Genomic DNA, 13984 nt, shown 5'->3' on the forward strand with positions numbered 1-13984 from the left:
CTTCACCTTGGAAGACGCTTTTATCAGCAGATCGTCCAAATATGGAATGTTGTTCACACCCTGTTTCCGGAGGAGTAGCATCATCTCTGCCATGACCTTGGTGAATATCCTCAGTGCTGTGGAGAGGCCAAATGGCAGTGCTTGGAACTGATAGTGACAGTCCAGCAGCGAAAATCTGAGATATCCAGGGATACCAGGAATTCCTCCTCCTCACCACTCTCAGAGACTCTATCTTGAATTTGAATTCCCTCAAGTAGGGGTTCAATGACTTTAGGTTTAATATCGGCCTTACCGAACCATCCGGTTTCGGTACCACAAACAGGTTTGAGTAATAACCCTTGTGTTTTAGTTGGAGTGGAACAGGAACAATGACATGTGTGAACCAATTTTTGAATTTCTTCCTGTAGGATAGGGCCATCTATCAGCGAAACTGGTAAGCCTGATTTGAAGAATCTGTGAGGTGGCAGTTGTTGAAACTCCAGTCTGTACCCCTGGGCCACAATATCCTTTATCTAGAGGTCTAGGCATGATGACGCCCAAACGTGAATGAAGACTTTTAGTCTTGCTCCCACCTGCCCGACCTCCAGGCAGGGAGGTCCACTATCATGCTGAAGATTATGAGGAAGCAGAACCTGGCTTCTGTTCCTGGGAACCTGATGGCCAGGTTGTTTGGACTTCCCCCGACCTCCTCTAAAGAAGGTGGGAGGGGGTTTGGATTTCTTAAATTTTGCAGTCCGAAAGGACTGCAGTGCAGGCGAAGGAAAAGACTTCCTAGCCAGTGGTGGTGTTGAGGGAAGAAAAGTTGACTTACCCGCAGTTGTCGTGGAGATCCATGCATCCAAAGCATCCCCAAACAGAGCCTGAGTCCTCTGCGCGCCGAGACCGCCATAGCAGTAGCCCGTGCATTCAGCATGCCAAGGTCCTTCATGGCCTCCATCGTGAACCCAGCAAAATCCTGTATGTGACGTAAGAACAAATCAATGTCACTTCTATCCATAGTATCTAAGTCTTCTAGCAATGTGCCTGACCATTTTACTATGGCTTTAGAAATCCACGCACAAGCAATAGTGGGCCATAAAGCGACGCCATTAGCTGAGTAGAGTGATTTGAGTGTATTCTCAATATTGCATTCAGCCGGTTCTTTTAAAGCGGTTGAACCAGGAACAGGTAAAACCTCCTTTTTTGACAACCTAGATACAGATGCGTCAACAATAGGTGGGTTTTCCCACTTTTTTCTATCCTCTTCAGGAAAAGGGAAAGCAATGATAACCCTATTTGGGATCTGGAATTTTTTCTCAGGATTTTCCCAGGATTTTTCAAACAAAGAGTTGAACTCCTTGGAAGCCGGAAAGGTAAGCGAGGATTTCTTATTTTCCGTGAAATAAGATTCCTCCATCTGCTCAGGTACATTCTCAGAAATGTGTAAAACATCCCTAAATGGCTTCAATCATTAGTTGCACCCCTTTTGCAAGGGATGCATCCCCTCCCTGCATATCCACCTCACCGTCCCCTGTATCAGAGTCGGTATCAGTGTCAGTTTGCATTATCTGGGCAAGTGTACGCTTTTGTGGATATGTAGGTGGTGTTTTTGATGAAGTACTGGGGGACAAATACTGTAACTCCTCCACAGATTTCCTCAAAAACTGCGTCTCTTTCTCAGTATGTGACATCCTAGTAGAAATCTGGGATATCATTCCCCTTAAAGAATCCACCCATGCGGGTTCGGATTCAGATGGCTGAGACAGTACATTGCAGTCCTGAGTACATGGAATAGACTCCTCAGGAGAAGATATACACTCTGCAGCACAGGACACAGAGTCCTTAGACATGGCAATGTGGGGTATACACACACACACACACACACACACACACACAGGAAAATGTCAGACACAGTTTCCCCCCAGAGCACCTTCAGAGAGTCACAGAGTATAAGGAGCCAGCCACACAGTGCCCTTTGGAGCAGTTATAAAAGCCTGTCGCTGACTGACTGACTAACTAACTAACCTTAATGGGTTGATTATACTAACACTTCACTCCCCCCTTGTTTATAACACCCTGGTACTGCAATAACTGGAGTTATGTGGAGGATCAGCGCTCCCTGACAGCGTTTCTTCTGTGTCTGCAGGGAGGAAAATGGCGCTGGTGGCTGCTGGATCCGCTCTGAGGTGAAGCCCGGCCCCTCACAATAGCGCGCGGCTTCCCGCACAATTTGATTATACTGGTCGGAGGTCTCTATGCTAACAGCGGGATTAGCCCCTGTTAGTGTCTGTGACCAGTTTAGGGTGACTGCGCTGGCCCAGAACGCCCCTCCAAGCGCCTATACGAAGTATTGCTGAGCATTCCTGGAGCGCAGCATGTCAGTGCTGCGCTCCCACCCTTGTGTCGCCATACCTGCCGGCGACCCGCTAACCGGGACGCCGGCGCTGTACTCACCACTCTTCTTACTTCTGGCTCTGTTAGGGGGTAGTGGCCGTGCTGAGGGAGTGAGCGGTCGCCTCGTGGGCTTGCGATCAGCACCCTCAGGAGCTCAGTGTCCTGTCAGCGGAGATAGAGAACCATTAACTTCTAGAGTTGGTTCCTACTCCCCCCCTAAGTCCCACGAAGCAGAGAGGATGTTGCCAGCAGCCTCCATGTAACCTAATGCTCTAATAAAATAAAAAATAAGAAAACTCCTAGGAGCTCCCCTAGCTGTGACCGGCTCCTCCGGGCACATTTGTAAACTGAGTCTGGTAGGAGGGGCATAGAAGGAGGAGCCAGCCCACACTATTAATCACTTAAAGTGCCCATGGCTCTTAATGGACCCGTCTATACCCCATGGTACTAATGTGGACCCCAGCATCCTCTAGGATGTAAGAGAAAAACAGATATAATACACACACACAACACAGCCTGATAATATATATTACAAGCCTGCCCTATTGCATGTGAGAGGAGACAGGGAAGAGAGGACACTAGTGAGGCCGTCAGCATTTCTGTTACATGTACACACAGTGAGACTGTAAGTGATAAAATCCCTCAGAGGGGTGTTATTGTGCACAATAATAGCGGCTCTCCCCCCTACACCCGGTGCCAGCGATCCAGAGTGTGACCGCTATGAAGGAGCTGTTGAGGCTGCTGCTATGCAGAGGAAGGTGCCAAAATGCTGCTGAGCCCGTTCTCATGTAGCTCCGCCCCACGCCATGTGGGTTAACCTCACATAATTGCTTAATTTACCCAATATTAGCCAGTCTAACGCAGGGGCTAGAGTGGGTCCTCCCCAGGAGGGATCCGCCCGCCACACCCGTGCTGTCAGACGCACAGTAAACTGGGGAACCCCCCTAGCGGTGCCCCCGTTTGGTACTCCCCACCGACAATCACCTTCAGGCAGCGTTAGGGGTGTGCGGCGTGCTGCGGCTGCGACAGACAAGGCGCAATGGCCCGCTGAACAAACAGCCCCTCAGGACGGTGGTCCTGCAGCGGGGAAGCGGCTCTGCACCTCAAGAGGCCGGTGACCATCCCCCCCTAACTCCCACGGTGCAGGTAGCTGTTGCCCAAACAGCATACTGAAATAAATAAAACTTAAAAAGAAATTGAAGAAAACTCTGGACCTGCAGAGTGCGCATCCTCTCCTGGGGACACTTTTTTCTAAACTGAGCTGTGGGAGGGGCATAGAGGGGAGGAGCCAGTCAGATGACGTCAGATCCCGCTTCCGCTTCTCCTGCCTGGGAGAGAGACGGAGGCAGGAGAAGCGGAAGCGGGATCTGACGTCATCACCAAGCGCCGATCTCAAAACGAACGGACACCGCAACTCATTGCAGGAGGGAACCAGAGCCGGGACGCCACTAGTGAGCTGCGATTGGCGGCTCACAGAAGGTAGGGAGAGCTAGGGACAGCTAATCACTGGCCAGTAATAACCTGGATTACCAATAAGGAACCCCCAGCAATTAAAAAAAAACTACAAAATACCTCCACATAGCACCCAAAAGAGCTGTATTCATTATAACTAAGAGTTTTCTTTTTTAGGTATGAGCATTTCTTAAACAAATCACAAGCGCTTCTATCTTTTAGAGTCACCTAAAAAAGACTGTCATTATTGGGTTGCAGGGGGGGGTCAGTTTTAAACCTTCAGGTTGGTATAAGTGCCACCTCCTGCCCCAACCTTCAATCCCATTTGTCCGGTGTACTGCCGGCCTTGCTGAAAAAGAAAATGAGACTACACCAGGAGAATAAAATGATGGAACAAGAACCCAATGTATGTTTACTAATGTGTTATATGTTATATCACTGCGCAGTTGGGGAATGATGGACTGCGCGGTTATAGAACTGCATGGACAGAGCACTTATGAGAAAAGTACAAGGTATTTTGTTTCTAAAAGGCTTTGACAATTGTTCTTCAGCACCTTGTACAAAGAAAGTCATATGGTAATTGTCCTAGCTCCAGCACTGGATAGGTGGCGATTAGCCGGTCTTTTGGTGGACAAACATTTTCTTTGAGATACAAACTAAGGTCTGGAGAGCAGCCTGTGCTTTCAGCTTCTCCTGTTGTGTGATAAGCTAAACTGGTTTTGCATGGAGATGTGAAAGAGACAGGAGTGGATGCTAAATCAAAATGAACGAATGCAAACTAGGTTACCTGCCTAGTGGATTTGTGTAACAACAATTTGATCTAAGATTTCCTAGGCTGCATTACTTAGGATGCAAACTTATGTTTAAACAACAAGAACTTTGTGAGATGGTGGATGCAACTGATATTCAAGTACTATTTACATTTGGGAAAGAGACAGGAACGTGGTAATCAGATTGTGTTTGGAAAGAGACAGGAACGTGGTAATCAGATTGTGTTTGGAAAGAGACAGGAACGTGGTAATCAGATTGTGTTTGGGAAAGAGACAGGAACGTGGTAATCAGATTGTGTTTGGGAAAGAGACAGGAACGTGGTAATCAGATTGTGTTTGGGAAAGAGACAGGAACGTGGTAATCAGATTGTGTTTGGGAAAGAGACAGGAACGTGGTAATCAGATTGTGTTTGGGAAAGAGACAGGAACGTGGTAATCAGATTGTGTTTGGGAAAGAGACAGGAACGTGGTAATCAGATTGTGTTTGGGAAAGAGACAGGAACGTGGTAATCAGACTGTGTTTGGGAAAGAGACAGGAACGTGGTAATCAGATTGTGTTTGGGAAAGAGACAGGAACGTGGTAATCAGATTGTGTTTGGAAAGAGACAGGAACGTGGTAATCAGATTGTGTTTGGGAAAGAGACAGGAACGTGGTAATCAGATTGTGTTTGGAAAGAGACAGGAACGTGGTAATCAGATTGTGTTTGGGAAAGAGACAGGAACGTGGTAATCAGATTGTGTTTGGGAAAGAGACAGGAACGTGGTAATCAGATTGTGTTTGGGAAAGAGACAGGAACGTGGTAATCAGATTGTGTTTGGGAAAGAGACAGGAACGTGGTAATCAGATTGTGTTTGGGAAAGAGACAGGAACGTGGTAATCAGATTGTGTTTGGGAAAGAGACAGGAACGTGGTAATCAGATTGTGTTTGGGAAAGAGACAGGAACGTGGTAATCAGATTGTGTTTGGGAAAGAGACAGGAACGTGGTAATCAGATTGTGTTTGGGAAAGAGACAGGAACGCGGTAATCAGACTGTGTTTGGGAAAGAGACAGGAACGTGGTAATCAGATTGTGTTTGGGAAAGAGACAGGAACGCGGTAATCAGATTGTGTTTGGGAAAGAGACAGGAACGTGGTAATCAGATTGTGTTTGGGAAAGAGACAGGAACGTGGTAATCAGATTGTGTTTGGGAAAGAGACAGGAACGTGGTAATCAGATTGTGTTTGGGAAAGAGACAGGAACGTGGTAATCAGATTGTGTTTGGGAAAGAGACAGGAACGTGGTAATCAGATTGTGTTTGGGAAAGAGACAGGAACGTGGTAATCAGATTGTGTTTGGGAAAGAGACAGGAACGTGGTAATCAGACTGTGTTTGGGAAAGAGACAGGAACGTGGTAATCAGATTGTGTTTGGGAAAGAGACAGGAACGTGGTAATCAGACTGTGTTTGGGAAAGAGACAGGAACGTGGTAATCAGATTGTGTTTGGGAAAGAGACAGGAACGTGGTAATCAGATTGTGTTTGGGAAAGAGACAGGAACGCGGTAATCAGATTGTGTTTGGGAAAGAGACAGGAACGTGGTAATCAGATTGTGTTTGGGAAAGAGACAGGAACGTGGTAATCAGATTGTGTTTGGGAAAGAGACAGGAACGTGGTAATCAGATTGTGTTTGGGAAAGAGACAGGAACGTGGTAATCAGATTGTGTTTGGGAAAGAGACAGGAACGTGGTAATCAGATTGTGTTTGGGAAAGAGACAGGAACGTGGTAATCAGATTGTGTTTGGGAAAGAGACAGGAACGTGGTAATCAGATTGTGTTTGGGAAAGAGACAGGAACGTGGTAATCAGACTGTGTTTGGGAAAGAGACAGGAACGTGGTAATCAGATTGTGTTTGGGAAAGAGACAGGAACGTGGTAATCAGACTGTGTTTGGGAAAGAGACAGGAACGTGGTAATCAGACTGTGTTTGGGAAAGAGACAGGAACGTGGTAATCAGATTGTGTTTGGGAAAGAGACAGGAACGTGGTAATCAGATTGTGTTTGGGAAAGAGACAGGAACGTGGTAATCAGATTGTGTTTGGGAAAGAGACAGGAACGTGGTAATCAGACTGTGTTTGGGAAAGAGACAGGAACGTGGTAATCAGATTGTGTTTGGGAAAGAGACAGGAACGTGGTAATCAGATTGTGTTTGGGAAAGAGACAGGAACGTGGTAATCAGATTGTGTTTGGGAAAGAGACAGGAACGTGGTAATCAGATTGTGTTTGGGAAAGAGACAGGAACGTGGTAATCAGATTGTGTTTGGGAAAGAGACAGGAACGTGGTAATCAGATTGTGTTTGGGAAAGAGACAGGAACGTGGTAATCAGATTGTGTTTGGAAAGAGACAGGAACGTGGTAATCAGATTGTGTTTGGGAAAGAGACAGGAACGCGGTAATCAGATTGTGTTTGGGAAAGAGACAGGAACGCGGTAATCAGATTGTGTTTGGGAAAGAGACAGGAACGTGGTAATCAGATTGTGTTTGGGAAAGAGACAGGAACGCGGTAATCAGATTGTGTTTGGGAAAGAGACAGGAACGTGGTAATCAGACTGTGTTTGGAAAGAGACAGGAACGTGGTAATCAGATTGTGTTTGGGAAAGAGACAGGAACGCGGTAATCAGATTGTGTTTGGGAAAGAGACAGGAACGTGGTAATCAGATTGTGTTTGGGAAAGAGACAGGAACGTGGTAATCAGACTGTGTTTGGGAAAGAGACAGGAACGTGGTAATCAGATTGTGTTTGGGAAAGAGACAGGAACGTGGTAATCAGATTGTGTTTGGGAAAGAGACAGGAACGTGGTAATCAGACTGTGTTTGGGAAAGAGACAGGAACGTGGTAATCAGATTGTGTTTGGGAAAGAGACAGGAACGTGGTAATCAGATTGTGTTTGGGAAAGAGACAGGAACGTGGTAATCAGATTGTGTTTGGGAAAGAGACAGGAACGTGGTAATCAGATTGTGTTTGGGAAAGAGACAGGAACGTGGTAATCAGATTGTGTTTGGGAAAGAGACAGGAACGTGGTAATCAGATTGTGTTTGGGAAAGAGACAGGAACGTGGTAATCAGATTGTGTTTGGGAAAGAGACAGGAACGTGGTAATCAGATTGTGTTTGGGAAAGAGACAGGAACGCGGTAATCAGATTGTGTTTGGGAAAGAGACAGGAACGTGGTAATCAGATTGTGTTTGGGAAAGAGACAGGAACGTGGTAATCAGATTGTGTTTGGGAAAGAGACAGGAACGTGGTAATCAGATTGTGTTTGGGAAAGAGACAGGAACGTGGTAATCAGATTGTGTTTGGGAAAGAGACAGGAACGTGGTAATCAGATTGTGTTTGGGAAAGAGACAGGAACGTGGTAATCAGATTGTGTTTGGGAAAGAGACAGGAACGTGGTAATCAGATTGTGTTTGGGAAAGAGACAGGAACGTGGTAATCAGACTGTGTTTGGGAAAGAGACAGGAACGTGGTAATCAGATTGTGTTTGGGAAAGAGACAGGAACGTGGTAATCAGATTGTGTTTGGGAAAGAGACAGGAACGCGGTAATCAGATTGTGTTTGGGAAAGAGACAGGAACGCGGTAATCAGACTGTGTTTGGGAAAGAGACAGGAACGCGGTAATCAGATTGTGTTTGGGAAAGAGACAGGAACGTGGTAATCAGACTGTGTTTGGAAAGAGACAGGAACGTGGTAATCAGATTGTGTTTGGGAAAGAGACAGGAACGCGGTAATCAGACTGTGTTTGGGAAAGAGACAGGAACGTGGTAATCAGATTGTGTTTGGGAAAGAGACAGGAACGTGGTAATCAGATTGTGTTTGGGAAAGAGACAGGAACGTGGTAATCAGATTGTGTTTGGGAAAGAGACAGGAACGTGGTAATCAGATTGTGTTTGGGAAAGAGACAGGAACGTGGTAATCAGATTGTGTTTGGGAAAGAGACAGGAACGTGGTAATCAGATTGTGTTTGGGAAAGAGACAGGAACGTGGTAATCAGACTGTGTTTGGGAAAGAGACAGGAACGTGGTAATCAGATTGTGTTTGGGAAAGAGACAGGAACGTGGTAATCAGATTGTGTTTGGAAAGAGACAGGAACGTGGTAATCAGATTGTGTTTGGGAAAGAGACAGGAACGTGGTAATCAGATTGTGTTTGGAAAGAGACAGGAACGTGGTAATCAGATTGTGTTTGGGAAAGAGACAGGAACGTGGTAATCAGATTGTGTTTGGGAAAGAGACAGGAACGTGGTAATCAGATTGTGTTTGGGAAAGAGACAGGAACGCGGTAATCAGATTGTGTTTGGGAAAGAGACAGGAACGTGGTAATCAGATTGTGTTTGGGAAAGAGACAGGAACGTGGTAATCAGATTGTGTTTGGGAAAGAGACAGGAACGTGGTAATCAGATTGTGTTTGGAAAGAGACAGGAACGTGGTAATCAGATTGTGTTTGGGAAAGAGACAGGAACGCGGTAATCAGATTGTGTTTGGGAAAGAGACAGGAACGTGGTAATCAGATTGTGTTTGGGAAAGAGACAGGAACGTGGTAATCAGACTGTGTTTGGGAAAGAGACAGGAACGTGGTAATCAGATTGTGTTTGGGAAAGAGACAGGAACGTGGTAATCAGATTGTGTTTGGGAAAGAGACAGGAACGTGGTAATCAGATTGTGTTTGGGAAAGAGACAGGAACGTGGTAATCAGATTGTGTTTGGGAAAGAGACAGGAACGTGGTAATCAGATTGTGTTTGGAAAGAGACAGGAACGCGGTAATCAGACTGTGTTTGGAAAGAGACAGGAACGTGGTAATCAGACTGTGTTTGGGAAAGAGACAGGAACGTGGTAATCAGATTGTGTTTGGGAAAGAGACAGGAACGTGGTAATCAGATTGTGTTTGGGAAAGAGACAGGAACGTGGTAATCAGACTGTGTTTGGGAAAGAGACAGGAACGTGGTAATCAGATTGTGTTTGGGAAAGAGACAGGAACGTGGTAATCAGATTGTGTTTGGGAAAGAGACAGGAACGTGGTAATCAGATTGTGTTTGGGAAAGAGACAGGAACGTGGTAATCAGATTGTGTTTGGGAAAGAGACAGGAACGTGGTAATCAGATTGTGTTTGGGAAAGAGACAGGAACGTGGTAATCAGATTGTGTTTGGGAAAGAGACAGGAACGTGGTAATCAGATTGTGTTTGGAAAGAGACAGGAACGTGGTAATCAGATTGTGTTTGGGAAAGAGACAGGAACGTGGTAATCAGATTGTGTTTGGGAAAGAGACAGGAACGCGGTAATCAGATTGTGTTTGGGAAAGAGACAGGAACGTGGTAATCAGATTGTGTTTGGAAAGAGACAGGAACGTGGTAATCAGATTGTGTTTGGGAAAGAGACAGGAACGTGGTAATCAGATTGTGTTTGGGAAAGAGACAGGAACGTGGTAATCAGATTGTGTTTGGGAAAGAGACAGGAACGTGGTAATCAGATTGTGTTTGGGAAAGAGACAGGAACGTGGTAATCAGATTGTGTTTGGGAAAGAGACAGGAACGTGGTAATCAGATTGTGTTTGGGAAAGAGACAGGAACGTGGTAATCAGATTGTGTTTGGAAAGAGACAGGAACGTGGTAATCAGATTGTGTTTGGGAAAGAGACAGGAACGTGGTAATCAGATTGTGTTTGGGAAAGAGACAGGAACGTGGTAATCAGATTGTGTTTGGAAAGAGACAGGAACGTGGTAATCAGATTGTGTTTGGGAAAGAGACAGGAACGTGGTAATCAGATTGTGTTTGGGAAAGAGACAGGAACGTGGTAATCAGATTGTGTTTGGGAAAGAGACAGGAACGTGGTAATCAGACTGTGTTTGGGAAAGAGACAGGAACGTGGTAATCAGATTGTGTTTGGGAAAGAGACAGGAACGTGGTAATCAGATTGTGTTTGGGAAAGAGACAGGAACGCGGTAATCAGATTGTGTTTGGGAAAGAGACAGGAACGTGGTAATCAGATTGTGTTTGGGAAAGAGACAGGAACGTGGTAATCAGATTGTGTTTGGGAAAGAGACAGGAACGTGGTAATCAGATTGTGTTTGGGAAAGAGACAGGAACGTGGTAATCAGATTGTGTTTGGGAAAGAGACAGGAACGTGGTAATCAGATTGTGTTTGGGAAAGAGACAGGAACGTGGTAATCAGATTGTGTTTGGGAAAGCCACTGGTTTGGATCATATATGAAAATAACCAGAAAATTGCTTTATCCAAATCTTAACTCTTTTGAAATGTAACTTGTATTAATTTATATTTTGTAAGATATCCTGATTGGATGGAAGAGAATTCAGGGAGGAAGTACCCCCCCCTGAGATGCAGTGTGCTTCTACTGTGAGCCCGGTGTGAGTATACCATCTTACTTCATTCTGCTATGAACATCTTTGTTGTATGCTGTTTCCCCTAGCAACAGGGAAACGTTCTCTTTAGAACTATTGCGCAAATACACATCATTTGCCTCAAGACGACGATTGCCTTCCATCTTGCGACACCCAGCATTGCCCAATAGAAGTCCCGTTCTCCGGCTGTCCAGGGTAAACCTAGCGTCTCCAAGTTCAGCCCTGTGTCAGGCTACCATTCTGGATCTAGTCTAGGTCTACGACCAGTGGGGGTCAACTGACGCCAGGCAGGAGGTGTGGCAAAAGCGTGTCGATGCATACACAGCAACAATCGGTTCTTCGGGTTCCGGTGGTAGGAGCCTGAGAAGAAACGTGGTTCCAGGTGCCACGGGAATAAGGAGTCTGGTGGTGGCAGCATTGTACCCGCCCACTGCGCAGTGGGTGGAGTCAGTATCAGGCGGTTACTGACAGTAAATGGAAAATCCCCTAATTGGCCAGGTCCTGCGTGACCCAAACCCGTCATCGCAGGAAGCTGCCAATGAGAAACATAGAAACATAGAATTTGACGGCAGAAAAGAACCACTTGGCCCATCTAGTCTGCCCCTTTTTTTTTTTTTTTTTATCCTTTAGGCAATCTCAACCCTTTTTGTACCTTAATTCTTTGTAAGGATATTCATATGTCTATCCCATGCATGTTTAAATTGGTCTACAGTCTTAGCCCCTACCACCTCTGATGGGAGGCTATTCCACTTATCCACTACCCTTTCTGTGAAGTAATTTTGCGAGGAAGTGTCCGGTCGCAATAGTACAAATACTCTTCTCTACATTACAGATTGAAATGTCATGTATGATGGTGTACCCACCTCGCTGGACATGTGGCTTTGTACAGCTGCCCACTAATATTGTCGCTCTCACTGCCCTTTTTGGGCTGTGCTCCTTTCCTCCGTGGCCCGTACTGACATTCCATCACAATCGCTCGGCTTCCTACAAGTAAAACAGACAAATTTCCAATGGAGTTTGCGATAAGTACAAAAGTCTGCACCTTACAGTACCTGAGCTTCTGGTGCAAGGAAATGAGCAATGTGCAAAACAGAGCTGCAACATACTGTGCCGATACGCTGTGCAATATCACACGGACATTATATGCCCCTGCGTCATCCTACAATACTGTGATCCAGCACACGTGCCGGTACGCTGTGCAATATCACAGGACATAATATGCTCCTGCGTCATCCTACAATACTGTGATCCAGCACACGTGCCGGTACGCTGTGCAATATCACAGGACATAATATGCTCCTGCGTCATCCTACAATACTGTGATCCAGCACACGTGCCGGTACGCTGTGCTATATCACAGGACATAATATGCTCCTGCGTCACCCAACAATACTGTGATCCAGCACACGTGCCGGTACGCTGTGCAATATCACAGGACATAATATGCTCCTGCGTCATCCTACAATACTGTGATCCAGCACACGTGCCGGTACGCTGTGCAATATCACAGGAAATAATATGCTCCTGCGTCATCCTACAATACTGTGATCCAGCACACGTGCCGGTACGCTGTGCAATATCACAGGACATAATATGCTCCTGCGTCATCCTACAATACTGTGATCCAGCACACGTGCCGGTACGCTGTGCAATATCACAGGACATAATATGCTCCTGCGTCATCCTACAATACTGTGATCCAGCACACGTGCCGGTACGCTGTGCAATATCACAGGACATAATATGCTCCTGCGTCATCCTACAATACCGTGATCCAGCACACGTGCCGGTACGCTGTGCAATATCACAGGACATAATATGCTCCTGCGTCATCCTACAATACTGTGATCCAGCACACGTGCCGGTACGCTGTGCAATATCACAGGACATAATATGCTCCTGCGTCACCCAACAATACTGTGATCCAGCACATGTGCCGGTACGCTGTGCAATATCACAGGACATAATATGCTCCTGCGTCACCCAACAATACTGTGATCCAGCACACGTGCCGGTACGCTGTGCAATATCACAGGACATAATATGCTCCTGCGTCATCCTACAATACCGTGATCCAGCACACGTGCCGGTACGCTGTGCAATATCACACGGACATAATATGCTCCTGCGTCACCCAACAATACTGTGATCCAGCACACGTGCCGGTACGCTGTGCAATATCACAGGACATAATATGCTCCTGCGTCATCCTACAATACTGTGATCCAGCACACGTGCCGGTACGCTGCGCAATATCACAGGACATAATATGCTCCTGCGTCACCATACAATACTGTGATCCAGCACACGTGCCGGTACGCTGTGCAATATCACAGGACATAATATGCTCCTGCGTCATCCTACAATACTGTGATCCAGCACACGTGCCGGTACGCTGTGCAATATCACAGGACATAATATGCTCCTGCGTCATCCTACAATACTGTGATCCAGCACACGTGCCGGTACGCTGTGCAATACCACAGGACATAATATGCTCCTGTGTCATCCTACAATACTGTGATCCAGCACATGTGCCGGTACGCTGTGCAATATCACAGGACATAATATGCTCCTGCGTCATCCTACAATACTGTGATCCAGCACACGTGCCGGTACGCTGTGCAATATCACAGGACATAATATGCTCCTGCGTCATCCTACAATACTGTGATCCAGCACACGTGCCGGTACGCTGTACAATATCACAGGACATAATATGCTCCTGCGTCACCCAACAATACTGTGATCCAGCACACGTGCCGGTACGCTGTGCAATATCACAGGACATAATATGCTCCTGCGTCACCCTACAATACTGTGATCCAGCACACGTGCCGGTACGCTGTGCAATATCACAGGACATAATATGCTCCTGCGTCATCCTACAATACTGTGATCCAGCACACGTGCCGGTACGCTGTGCAATATCACAGGACATAATATGCTCCTGCGTCACCCTACAATACTGTGATCCAGCACACGTGCCGGTACGCTGTGCAA

The 13984-nt window shown here is 46.3% G+C and overlaps 1 protein-coding gene across 1 annotated transcript in view; it reads right to left on the reverse strand.

Annotated features, from left to right (window-relative positions):
* CARF (calcium responsive transcription factor) overlaps window positions 1–13984 on the reverse strand; it is a 236989-nt gene that overhangs the window by 74887 nt on the left and 148118 nt on the right. The window contains exon 7 of the mRNA XM_063932231.1: window positions 11845–12041. Within this exon, the coding sequence (XP_063788301.1) occupies window positions 11845–12041 (197 nt within the window). The remainder of the gene's footprint in view (window positions 1–11844; window positions 12042–13984) is intronic.

This window comes from Pseudophryne corroboree, chromosome 7, assembly GCF_028390025.1.
Source record: "Pseudophryne corroboree isolate aPseCor3 chromosome 7, aPseCor3.hap2, whole genome shotgun sequence".
Classification (NCBI taxonomy): domain Eukaryota; kingdom Metazoa; phylum Chordata; class Amphibia; order Anura; family Myobatrachidae; genus Pseudophryne; species Pseudophryne corroboree.